General features: G+C 41.1%; 1 protein-coding gene across 2 annotated transcripts in view; it reads left to right on the top strand.

The window, feature by feature from the left end:
* The window catches only part of ERCC6L2 (ERCC excision repair 6 like 2), a 134,059-nt gene that overhangs the window by 58,941 nt on the left and 61,778 nt on the right, over positions 1 to 13,340 (top strand). For both annotated transcript variants that reach the window (XM_072150832.1, XM_072150833.1), the window contains 2 exons: positions 25 to 141; positions 2,194 to 2,313. In XM_072150832.1, coding sequence (XP_072006933.1) covers positions 25 to 141; positions 2,194 to 2,313 — 237 coding nt within the window. The remainder of the gene's footprint in view (positions 1 to 24; positions 142 to 2,193; positions 2,314 to 13,340) is intronic.

Here is a 13,340-nt window from a genome sequence, read left to right as displayed (position 1 = left end):
ATTGAGCTGTAATTCTTTCTATAGAAAAATCAGTATGGAGACAGTGTGAAGACCCTGTATTTTAGTTATCTAGCTATTCTTCGAAAGGTTGCAAACCATGCGGCTCTTCTAAGGTCAGATTCCAATACCAGCAAAAAGCAGGTAAGTTTGTGTTTAGGTACTGTGTATGTGCATCATGTCATAAAGCTTTGTCATAAATGGAATCCCATCAAATACCCGCTGTAATGGCGCCCAGAAATTTAACCAGTGCTCTGTATAGATTGTTACACTGAATTGCTTTTTATATTAGGAAGTAATTAAATACCGACACTTAAATATCGGCACTTTACGCTCGCCACCAATTGACCCTACCTCACCTTTTAACCTACTTTTTACCACCCAGTAGACCACTCTTAAAGAGAACCTGTTACCAGTGACCTAATTTTTACTAAAGACAGTTTACAGACGAGTTGTCTTTTACCTTTGAATTAAATGTTTTTATGGATACAATACTCTGACCAACTAACTGACTGTTGCAGCGCCTACCAGAACGGGACGACACCTTGTGTATCTTCACATTACAATATAATTGTATGTTATAACTTACCTTGCATCCTGACAGAATCTTCTGTGTAGACCCAGGGATTGGGCTTTGGTTTGGATGATTAATATGGCACAGTATAAGACTGTAGAGTTATATTCTGCACCTCTTTTTAGTTGGTCTACTTATTGAATTTTTTGGGTGCACAGACTGAATTTTCTGCTGTAGACAGATTGATAACTCTCCTCCATTGTTTTATATTTTGTAGAACAGGAATATTTGATGCTTTTAAAAACAATTTATGTGGAGCCAGCCAGTTTATATGAGCAATAGGGGAAGTTTTATCAATCTGTCTTCTCAAGAAAACTGAAGTAATTTGCATCTGTAATGCTTTGTGCCACATTTACAGAAGGTTTTTATACCAATTTTAGGCTGTTTTCCGACTACTGCGAAAAAGGGGCTTGTCCTCAGTAAAAGGGGTTTTGCCTTCGCCAGACCAACTAGACCAACTAATAGAAGGTACAAAGTATGACTGTAGCAGTTTAATCATGCAGCATCAGACACAGTGATTATTCTGGCAAAGCAGAGAACTTTGTAATTCTACTCTCCACTGGTCCAAAGGCTGATGCATTAATACACATTTCCCCATTGTGTTCACAGTGATATCTCGGGAAAGGTGTGTTGGCTTGGGCTAAATCAAGTTTTGTAGTCTCATGTATTGTGCAGTCATCATATTATAAGGTTTTGATCTTTGTGCAGTAAATTACATGTTCAGATCCCGATAATATTGTCAAGTAGAAACTGCCGACATTGAGTACATTGTATTTTGGAGTTAAGGGCAGTAGAGTCCTTTCATCACAAAATGATGAATCCAGGTCAGGACAGTAAGTGATCCAACTGTATTGGGGGCTTGACTTTGACTGCTGGTACATCTTCCTCTTCATGATGCCCACTGCCAGCAAGCGCAACCCCTTACAGAAGCATTGGCATCCACTGTAGAAATAAGGTGGAGAAAGATAAAAACGGTTTCACCAACAAGTACAGCCAGCTGTACAGCACTGTAAAAATAAAGATAATTTTCTCAAAATTTAGATCTCTGAAAAAAGGGAAAATTTCCTTAGAAAATACTGTTTTTGCTTCACTAACACTGGCAGCATCCACAGTTCACAATCCATCCACTCAGGTCACAAATGTGTAATACAGGCAGTCCCCTGGTTACATACAGGATAGGTTCTGTAGGTTTGTTCTTAAGTTGAGTTTGTATGTAAGTCAGAACCGTATACTTTATTATTGTAACCCCAGTCAAAAAATTTTTGGTCTCCATGACAATTGGATTTTAAAAATGTTGGATTCTCATAAGAACCAGGATTAACAATAAATCTTAATTGCCGGCGCCATTGATAACTGTTAAAGCTGTTTATTGTAGCCTAGGACTGAAGTACAGTAAATTACCAAAATCCAGAGGTCCGTTAGTAACTAGGGGTCGTATGTAAGTCAGGTGTTCTTAAGTAGGGGACCGCCTGTAATTGGTCAGTCTGCTTGGCTTTTGTCATTTAGGGCTAAGACTTTTTTTTCAGTAGTTTTCATGAAAAACAAGCATGTTTAGTAAACAGCTGTTCTTATTGTTTGTCATACTACTTTTATGCATAGTTAGATTATGACTGTTTTCACAGGAATTTCATATTGAAAGAATCTGCACTGAAGTATTTTCCAAGTTTCCAGAATTCATTCAGCAAAGTAAAGAAGCTGCATTTGAAACAATATCCGACCCAAAATATAGTGGAAAAATGAAGGTATAGTTGTCATGTTTTTTATTCTTGCAAACTTAAAGCGAACCGGTCACCAGGAATATGATTTTTAGCTGGTGACAGGTTCCAATAACCTATGCCAGTGATGGCAAACCTTTAAGACCGAGTGCCAAAACTGCAAACCAAAGCCAACGTTTCTATTGCAAGGTGCCAACACAGCAATTTAGCCCAATAGTGCCACAATACCACTATATAAGAGAAGTGTAACGCTTTGACATCTTTACACCACCATTACAACCACATAAATAGCACAATTCTGGTAATAAAGACCACTATAGAAAGGCCAACATTACCAATAATAACATTATACTAGAAGCAAATATAGTGATGAATACTGTATTACTGCCATTCAGTGTCGAATATTACCGTCATATAATGGTTAACATTACCCCCATACAGTGACAACAGTGACTGGGGGACTATGATAAGTTAACCTGCTTATGGACCAAATATTGCCATCTTAAACCCTTTTTTGTTTTTGCATTTCCATTTTTCACTCAGCACCTTTAAAAATCTAACTTTTATTTTTCCATGTAAAGAGCTATTTGAAGGTCTGTTTTCTGCTTAACCCCTTCCCGACATTTGACGTAATAATACTGCATGGCGGGAGGTGCGTTCCCGCAATTTGCAGTATTATTACGTCATGCTTCTGGTACCGGCTCCTAAACGGAGCCGGTACCAGAAACATGGGGGGCCAGCTGTATGTTACAGCTGGCACCCGTCTCTAGTACCCGCGATCAGAGTTTCCTCCGATCGTGGGCATTAACCCCTTTCACGCCGCGGTCTTGTGTGATCGCGGCGTGCAAGGGTCCCATGCGCCAAATCGGACCCCCCTGTGGGATTTACCGGGGGGGTCCGATCCTCCGCTGTCATCCCCGGGGTCTGCCACTGCCCCGGGGATACGCAGCTTCTTCCGGGAGCTGGGTCCTGCCTCCTGGCAGGACCCGTCTGTGACACACTGAGCATGCGCAGCATGCTTAGTGTGTTACATAATACAGTGTAATACATCTGTATTACACTGTATTATATGAAGAAGAGCTTGAACAAGCGATCAGAGGATCGCTTTTTCAAGCCAACCTGTTAAAGTAAAAAAAAAGTTAAAAACACTTCATACATACATTTATTAATAAAAAGAATTAATTAAATAAAGTTAAAGTCCCCTAAACACAAACATTCCCTATACATATCTAATAAAGTAATAAAACACAAAATCACCAGAAAAACCCCACATATTTGGTATCGCCGCGTCCGTAACAATCTGTACAATAACTTAGTAACATTACTGGACCCGCTCGGTGAACGCCGTAAAAACAAAACACGAAAAACTCGCCAAAAATGTCCATTTTTCATAGAATCTCTTCACAAAAATGTTCTAAAAAGTGATCAAAAAAAGTTATGTACGCCAAAATGGTATCACTGAAAAGAACAACTCAACACGCAAAAAATAAGCCCTAAACCAGCTCTGTCAACCGAAAAATATTTGCGTTATATCTCCGTAAAGATGGCGATGCAAAAACAAATGAGATTTCCTCTATATTAGTTTTTTTTCCAGTAAAATTGTAAAAATAAATGAAAAACTATATAAATGAGGTATCACCGTAATCGTAGTGATCTGTAGAATAAAGATATTATAGTATTTTTATTGTACGGTGTAAAACCCCCAAAAAATACAAAAAGAGAGGAAACCAAAATTGACAATTTTCTTTTCACCCATACATTCAAGAGTTAATAAAATCTCATCAATAAGCTAATGACCCATTAAAATGAAGTATTTGTAAAGTGCATCTCATGTCGCAAAAAATAAGCCCTTATATGTCCGAATTGCTAAAAAAATAAAGATTGTATAGCCAATAAAATGTGACAATGCATAATCTGCTCTGAATGGTGTAGCTTCCCCTCCATGCCCTGGCGTGCGCCCGTACAGCAGGTTACCACCACATATGGGGTATTGTTATACGCGGGAGGGATTGGGTATCAAATTTTGTGGAGCGTTTTGGTATTTTATCCACTGAGAATTTGTAAATTTTTTGAAAAACACATAAATTTAGCCCAAAAAAATGTACTTTCAAAATTGTATCCGATTTTGTTTTAACCCCTGTAAAACAATTAAAGGGTTAACAAACTTCATAAAAGTTGTTTTACATATGTTGAGGGGTATAATTTCTATAATGGGGTAATTTATGGGGTTTTACTTTTATTTAGGCCATTCAAGTGACTCGAAACCTGAGCAGGTCCCTCAATAGCAGGATTGTGCGTTTTTTATGAAAATGTGAAAAATCGTACCTAACGTTCAAAGCCCCTTAACATCCTACAAATATAAGAGTATGCATAAAAACCATGGACACATAAAGTAGACATTTGGTGAATGTTAGTTATTACGTTTTTTTGCTGTTATGACTATGTGTGGAAAAAGTAGAACATTTTGAAGTTCGAAAATCGAGAATTTTTCCTAATTTTCACCAAATATCTGATTTTCTCATAAATAAATGCAAAGCATACCACCAAAATTTTTCAACTAACATGAAGTATGATGTGTCACGAGAAAACAATTTTAAAATCACTTGGATATGTTAAAGCGTTTCAAAGTTATAACCACTTATAGAGACACAGGGCAGATTTGAAAAAATGGGCCGTGTCAGGAAGGTGAAAAGTGGCTTCGGCGTTAAGGGGTTAATACAGTGAAATTGGTGAAAAAGCGCTTTTTGTGTCATTTTCTTGTGGGCTTGGATTTTACAGCTATCAATGTGCGCCCCAAATTACATATCTCATTTATTCTTTGGGTCGGTACGGTGATACTAAACTTCTATAGGTTTTATAATATTTTCATAAATTAACATAAATTAAACCACCTGGGAAAAAAAATATTTTGCTATTTTTTTTTAGGCAAATTTTTTTTTGGCACTAACTTTTTCATACTTCAGTGTACGGAGCTGTGTGTAGTGTAATTATTTCCGAGATGACCTGATGTTTTTAATGCTACCATTTTGAGGACCATACAGACTTTTGATCACTTTTTATTACATGTTGCAAAATGGCTAAAAAGTGGTATTTTGATGTTTTGGAAGGTGTGGGCACAGGTGGATTTGGAATCACACGTATGACAGTTGTCTGTGGCCACATATATACTTGCCTCTGTTTGCAGCGCTCATCACATACGCCGCGCGGACAGTGATGCACCATAGCACCTGGTTACATTGTGCATGTGCTGCTTGCTGTGAAGCTATGCTGGCTTCGTGGGCAGCTTTATGCAGGTGATGAGCGTTTCAGACACAGACCAGTATACATGTGGCAACAGACAGCTGTCATACGGGGCGATTCGGGACACTAAATCACAGTTATCTATAGTTTGTCTAGTGTACCAAAGCCACCTGACAGAACCTCTTTAGGCATTCCCAGCACTTGACTGCTGATGTGAAAACCACACACAACAGCCCCAGCAGCTCCTGATCTCTTATCTTCTTCTGATGCTGTAGGCTTCGTTCTGTTTGTACTTGTCTTGTTTTTGTAATTGTCTGAAGAGGAGGAGGGGCGGGCACTGATCTGCTGCTACTGTCTTACTAAGGCAAAACTAGTGAGAGCAGAGCCGATCAGCTTCAGGCTGCAATGGACAGATCTTGGCCGGAGCTACAATGAGTAACTTTGATAAGACTGGGGAGATGGTATGCGTGCCTGCAAAGAGGGCTCTGCATGCCCTCTCTGGCACGCGTGCCATAGGTTCGCCACCACTGACCTGTGCTATGCTAATTTTAAAAATGCATTTGGTAGCCAGCTAAATCATTTCAGCATTTTCTTTCAAATAAAATGGCTTCCTGTCAGCAGTGTGTGGTGAGTCTGGGGGAAAAAAGCTACGGCCTGTGTCTCAGTCTCCTCTCTTCCTCACACATCCAGATCTCTCCCCCTTCCCCACCACCTGTCATGTGCATTGAACAAGCAGGGGGCAGAGGGGGATTGTGTGGAGTAAAATAAGTCACAGGCTGCAGCTGCACCCCCACAACATGGTGCTGGCAGGGAGCCTGATAATAGGCAATAAAGTTTTCTAAAGTACTGAAATGAATGATACCAAAGGTATTTTTAAAATCGGCACAGCATAAACTATTGGAACTTGTCAACAGTAAGAAATTACATTCCTGGTGACAGGTATTTTTAAATATAGTAGCAGGCATGTCATTGAATAGTTTGATTCTGGTAGTATTAATTATACATTATGCTAATGAGTCTGAAGGGCTGTGGGGAGCTTAACTAGAACCCCACCAGTGCTGCCGCTTCACAGACTGTCTCCCCTTACCTCTCTTTTCCCTCAGCACTTCACCACTCCCTCTGCCTGATGTAACCTCACTGCAGCACAAGAATTTTCAGCACACAGTGAGAGAGGGAAGTGCTCCTGTACAATGTAACATCCCCAGAAGCTGCAGCACGTAGGGGATCTTGTAACAAACCTGGCTCATTAGTATAATTATAAAAGTTGATTTTAGAAGGAAGGTCATGAATAACAAATATAACAAGATTACCACAGTCACAGCGCCTGTCTCTATGAGTAAGAGTCCCTGATTTATCCATGCTTGAATTTGATGGCAGATTTCCTTTGTAGGGTACCTGTCACCACATTTTCACAAATACAGCTAATGACAGGTTTCCAGAAAACCATATGAACTCACTTACACCCTTCTTTTTGCTAAAAATTGTTTCTCTTACATCCTCATAAATCAACTTTATCTTATATTACCTGGTATCAGAGGGGGCATGTCCTGCTTTGCCTACCCCTCCCATCTACTCCTCCCCATTTCCCATGTCATGAGACCAGATTGATGTAATTAAAGGTCCTGTTGTATTTGCAATATCTACTTCATGTATGTGTCTGATCACATAATGTTACAGCAGCCTCCATGGACTCGTCCTCCATGGAGGCATGCTGTGATTTCATGTGATCAGATACATACATGGCTGTAACAGGAACTTAGATGACATGACCCTGGTCAGATGACATGAATGCCACTCAGCAGCATGTCCCAGCAGTGAGGCCTGTCAATCAGGAACAAGGAGGCAGGGCAACGCAGTAGCCACTGAGTATGCAGGGGTTCATTGGACTCAGTGTCATTGGATTCAAATCAGGTGATTTGCATATACGTTTACAAACTGATTTTTTTAACATTGCAGTCATTAAAAGGAACCATTTAGCGATAAAGGCAATGTTTTTAAATCATAGTTTTTAATTATTTATTTTGGGTGGGTTAAGTTGCATGGCATTGTTCTCTTTAAGTTCGCTCACTGAAATTAAAATTGCCTGGTTATAAAAGGAAGAACGGTGGCTGTATTCAATTTTCCTTACATATATAGCTGTAGTTATAACAGAGCAGTTTAAGTATTTTCCTTCCCACCTGTAGCCATTATTTAAACTGCATTGCAGAAGTGCAAATTGTAGTTCTGCCACCGGGTAACTTTGATGTAAATATTTATAACAGAATAAATCTAATGGTTTAAACATTTATGACCCACTGGGAACAGCCAGCATTACTAGCATAGTAGAATTTCTCTTTCCCATAAAGCGTTGCGTCTACAAGTCACATGAAACTCTCATTGCCAGATGTGGACATGCTTTTCAAAAAAAATTACAGTATTCACATTGTATACTTCCCCACATCAACAAAGGAACATCTTGTGAGGGCTGGCAGTTGGCATCTTAAAGTATGACAAGTGTACAAGAAGTCAACATCATATATAAACACAGTACAGCGTTAGTCGAGAGTGTACATCTAATCTAATATTAATCAAGCCTTGCTCCTCGAAAACTATGTTTTACCATTGTAATGTGTGTGGTTATGTAATATATAGCCCAAAGCTTGTGAGGTATAAACACCCAACAATCATTGATTCTTGTAGGTAAAAAAAAAAATAACTTGTGTGTTTTTAATATCATTCAGAAGTAACATTTAGTGTAAGGCCAAATTCACATCTCTGTTATGTTTTCAGTTATTTGCATCAGTTATTGTGATCCAAAACCAGGTGTGGTCGAAAACACAACAGGAGCAGTCCGTTAATTAGAACGGGTCAAAAACACATGCCTTTTTTTTTTTAAGATAATTGGTAAAACCGATCAAAAACGGATATAGTTTAATGCTTTTTTACCGGACTGCTTAAAGACGGCCCAAAAACAGGTTCAAAACGCCACGTGTGGCCTTTTACTGAGCTGTCAGTGGAAAGACTTGCACCTGTCCTGTTCTGACAATTACTAATGCAAATAAGTTTAAGGGGTTTTCCCACGAAAGAGAATTTTCACATTTCAGGGTGCGGTCACACGTTGCGCTTAATGCATGAGTTTTAGAACGCGTTGCAACAGCTGAAGAGGGATTTGCTTAATTAGACAAGCAAACAGGATCAAGGGTGCGGTCACACGTCACGTTTAACGCATGCGTTTAAAATGCATTGCAACAGCTTAAGAGAAATTTGCCTAATTAAACAGCTGTTAAAACTTGCGTTTACAAAGCCTGACTGTTAATGCATTGTTAACACATGTATTTATATCACGTTAACACATGCATTTTTTTTAAAAGCAAGTGTTAACAGCTGTTTAATTAGGCAAATTTCTCTTAAGCTGTTGCAATGCGTTTTAACCGCATGCGTTAAACGCGCCGTGTGACTGCACCCTTGATCCCCTAGTGATGTTAACACAATAAATATCATTTTAACCCCTTAATTTACAATTTGACTCAGTTTTATTGCCGTTTTAGCTCCTCTCACTCTCTATGGTGCTCAGTGCAAAATCCCAGGGTGTGGGCGGGAACTCTCTAGCAGACACATTATAATCCATCTAGTTCTGTGCGGTGACAATGTGGTTAGATTATCAGGGTGCAAGGTGTATATGTACTTTCATCTGGCTCCTGACACTGTACTAACACACTGACACATAGCTAGAGGTGAGACAGATTAGAGATGAAGAGATCAATTAGATGCCTATTACAGAGTCAGCTGTGCTACATCTCTGTTCTCAGTCTCACAGCTATATGCCTGCCTGCATTCCCCTTTCCCCGGATCACTTATCTCCTTGTGGCGAACCTATGGCACAAGACGAAATCCACCGAATCTTCCTGCAGTCTCACGCAACTTAAGAGATCCTGCTCTCAGCACTGTTTTAAAGCGACATTTCATTGATTGTTTGTAACTGTGGGAAAAGTGAGAAGGTGTTGACATAACTGCACTTTATCTGGAGGCCATCCTGCTGGACCCTTCATTCGTCCTCTACGGAGAGATCCTGGAGAGAAGCTACAATGATAGTCTGAATTTGTCCGCTTTCTTTCAACTGTATTGATGGCCTATAAGTTACAGCTTAAATGCCATGTTGGTAATCACAGTAATTAGGTGGATTTTGGTTTGCAGTTTGGGCACTCTGTCTCTAAAAGGTTTGCCATCACTGTTCTATGCCTTACCCAAAATTCACAAGGGTGTAAACCCATTGGGAGGCAAGCCCATAGTGTCTGGGGTAAACTCATTATGCCAGAACATAGGGGTGTACATCGATAAGATTTTGAGACCGTTTGGTCTTGCACTACCCTCATACATCAGGGACACCACGGACCTGCTTAGGCAATTGGAGTGTATCCAGGTGGATAGTGAGGCATGCCTCGGGAGTATTGACGTTGAGGCCCTGTACTCCTTTATCCCTCACAACAAAGGGATAGAGGCTATCGAAAAAAAAAAAAAATTCGACCACCAGCTTAGGGGCACTGCAATGGGGAGCCCTTGTGCTACCACATATGCTAACCTGCTCCTGGGCTGGTGGGAGAAGACCATGTATTTTGGAGATTTGTTTTATGGAGGGGCGACATGGAATCTTTCTGGACCTTTGTCAAGAAATTGGATAAAAACTACATCGGGCTAAGATTCACCTGTGAAATTAATTCTGGACGTGATGATTAAAAAAGACATCACAGGCCTTCTACAGACTACAGTATATAGGAAACCATTTTCGACAAATGCCCTCCTACGTTGGGAGAGCAATCACCCAAAGTGCCTACGTGAAGGAATCCCTAAGGCATAATATCTAAGGATGAAACGGAACTGCAGTAATAACAAAGAGTTTAAAATGTGCAGATGATCTTGGGGATAGGTTTAGAGAGAGGGGATATCCTGATCACTGTTAACATACAGCCTGTCAGCATGCATCGGGGAAGGAGAGACAGGACCTACTAACCACAAAAACGGACAGACAGGGTGACCCCCAGAAATTGATAAGAATGATTGCCACTTTTGATAACAGGGCAGATCTAGCTAAGGAAGTCCTGACAAAACACTGGCTTATCCTCTGTATGGACCCCGATCTTGAAGATGTAGTAGGGGAGAGACCACTGGTGACTTTTAGATGGGGCAGGTCTATACGTTACAGAGTGGTGCATAGCCATTACAGGGCTCCAAATCCCTCCGGTATATGGCTGGATCGAAAAACAACCGTCTGTTTTAAATGCAGCGGATGTATAGCTTGTCTGTATATTAAAACAGGCAAAACATTTGTTGGAAAGAACACCAATAAAACCTATGTAATTAGGGACTTCATTAACTGTAAGTCGAAGGGGGTTATCTATAAAGCAACTTGTACTTGTGGACTGGAATATGTGGGTAAAACCATTCAAGAGTTCTGGAGAAGAATCAGGGCTCAACTTGGGGATATTGAGAATGATGGTGATACCCCAATTGCACGCCATATACATGCAATGCATAATGGACAAGCCTCCTCCCTGAAATTCACAGGGATGGAATTGGTATCGGTCCCACAAAGGGGAGGAGACTGAGATCGTAGGTTGCTACAGAGAGAGGCAAGGTGGATATACCTGCTGAACACTGTGGCACCTGGTGGTCTCAATGTACAGTTGCAATATGCCTGTTTTATCTAATAAATATGATTGTTATCATCATGGGGGGGGGCGATACCATCAGTACCCCATACATATGATAAGTGCATTCGGGCCTGGGTAGACTGGATTTGTCACAGATGGACCTGTAGATAACGTAGACTTCCAATATGGTCATTTGGTCCAATAATAATACTATATGCAAATTGGAACCTATCGTGCTTAGATCTGATTTGGTAAAAGTATCTCGTTTTCCATTCTACCATGCCTACGGGATACTTGGGATGTGGTTGGTGTCGCTTTGTGACATCACCATCTTCATGTCTTGATAAGTCCATGCACGGTAAACATGTTCTGGCTCGTAATTGGGGAGAAGTGTGGGCATATCGTGTATGGCTTGAGACTAAAAGAAAGTCTTTTTATGTTCATTACCTACAGGGCTACTTATGAATATTTCTACTCCCTCTGGTGAGACTACTGTCGAAATGCTTCAGGGAGGTCTGACGCATACTAAGTACAAGGGACAGAGTTTTGGGACTGCACTTGTAAGGGTGGGAGTCTGTATGGGGGTCGGGATAAGTTTTACATTTAGGGCAGGAATAGAGGGCTCCCTTCCAGCCCTACTGCATATACTGGCATTGGACAAGCACATTGGTAAGAGGGATCCTTCTTGGATTTGATATATATCACTTCTGGGGTAGGTACACCCTCTTATATATGTATATCACCTTAGCGCTCCGCGCCGTAGCTGTACTGCGCAGCTTCCGACGATTAGCGCTCAGCGCAGTACAGCTACGGCGCGAGCGCATAGGATTTTAGAATTGTCACCACGTCTCGCGACGTGGTGACATCGGGACGAGAATTGGGTGACAGAGGCAGGAGGAGTTCCTGTCTCCGTCACCCGACCAATCAAATCGGTCCCGCCCGCCGATCGCCGTGATTGGCCAGTCAAACCTGACTGGCCAATTACAGCGATTTTGGGCTGAAAAACGTGGTTTTAGCCCCTTCCTCTTCCTCCAGCGGCACCATTTTGGTTTGGTATCGCTGGAGAGAGGAAAGAGCGTTACTGTGTGCACCAAAATACACTTTTACACTATAAATAGTGTTCTGATCCTTATCTGATCCCTATTGTTCCCTACAAATTCCCATCCTATCTGTTTTTTCCTGTGTCCTGTGTGTTCCCTGTGTGATCGCCTTGTGTGATCCCACGTGTCTTCCGTTTTTCCCTGTCTTGTCCTTCTGAACCCAAACGCACTTTTCAGTGCGCTGTGTTAGCGTTGTTCTGCACTGGACGCACTTTTCAGTGCGCCGTGTGAATAGCGCTGCACAGAATCTTTAGCAGTCTTAGCGGTAGTTAGTTTGTCTTAGGGCAAGCTAGGTGCATTTGTAGCGCCTTTTTGCGCGGTGCACATAGGTTTTTTTTCGGTGCCTGGTAATATTTTTTTTCAGAGCGCCGTAGGTGTACCCGTACGTAGCTACTTTTTGTGTGTGCCATCTGTGCGGCTTGTCCGTGTGGTTTGGTGTGCATTCTCTTTTTTTGTGTGTGCTATCTGTGCGGCTTGTCCGTGTAGTTTAGTGCGCATTATTTTTTTTGTGTGCTATCTGTGCGGCTTGTCCGTGTAGTTTAGTGCGCATTATTTTTTGTGTGCCATCTGTGCGGCTTGTCCGTGTAGTTTAGTGCGCATTATTTTTTGTGTGCCATCTGTGCGGCTGGTCCGTGTGGTTTGGTGTGCATTCTCTTTTTTTTTTTGTGTGCTATCTGTGCGGCTTGTCCGTGTAGTTTAGTGCACATTATTTTTTTTGTGTGCTATCTGTGCGGCTTGTCCGTGTAGTTTAGTGCGCATTATTTTTTGTGTGCCATCTGTGCGGCTTGTCCGTGTGGTTTGGTGTGCATTCTCTTTTTTTTTTTGTGTGCTATCTGTGCGGCTTGTCCGTGTAGTTTAGTGCACATTATTTTTTGTGTGCCATCTGTGCGGCTTGTCCGTGTGGTTTGGTGTGCATTCTCTTTTTTTTTTTGTGTGCTATCTGTGCGGCTTGTCCGTGTAGTTTAGTGCACATTATTTTTTTTGTGTGCTATCTGTGCGGCTTGTCCGTGTAGTTTAGTGCGCATTATTTTTTGTGTGCCATCTGTGCGGCTTGTCCGTGTGGTTTGGTGTGCATTCTCTTTTTTTT

The sequence above is a fragment of the Engystomops pustulosus genome, chromosome 1, assembly GCF_040894005.1.
Source record: "Engystomops pustulosus chromosome 1, aEngPut4.maternal, whole genome shotgun sequence".
Lineage (NCBI taxonomy): Eukaryota > Metazoa > Chordata > Amphibia > Anura > Leptodactylidae > Engystomops > Engystomops pustulosus.
Note: the sequence above shows the minus strand (reverse complement) of the source record. Positions and strands in the feature narration are given on the sequence as shown.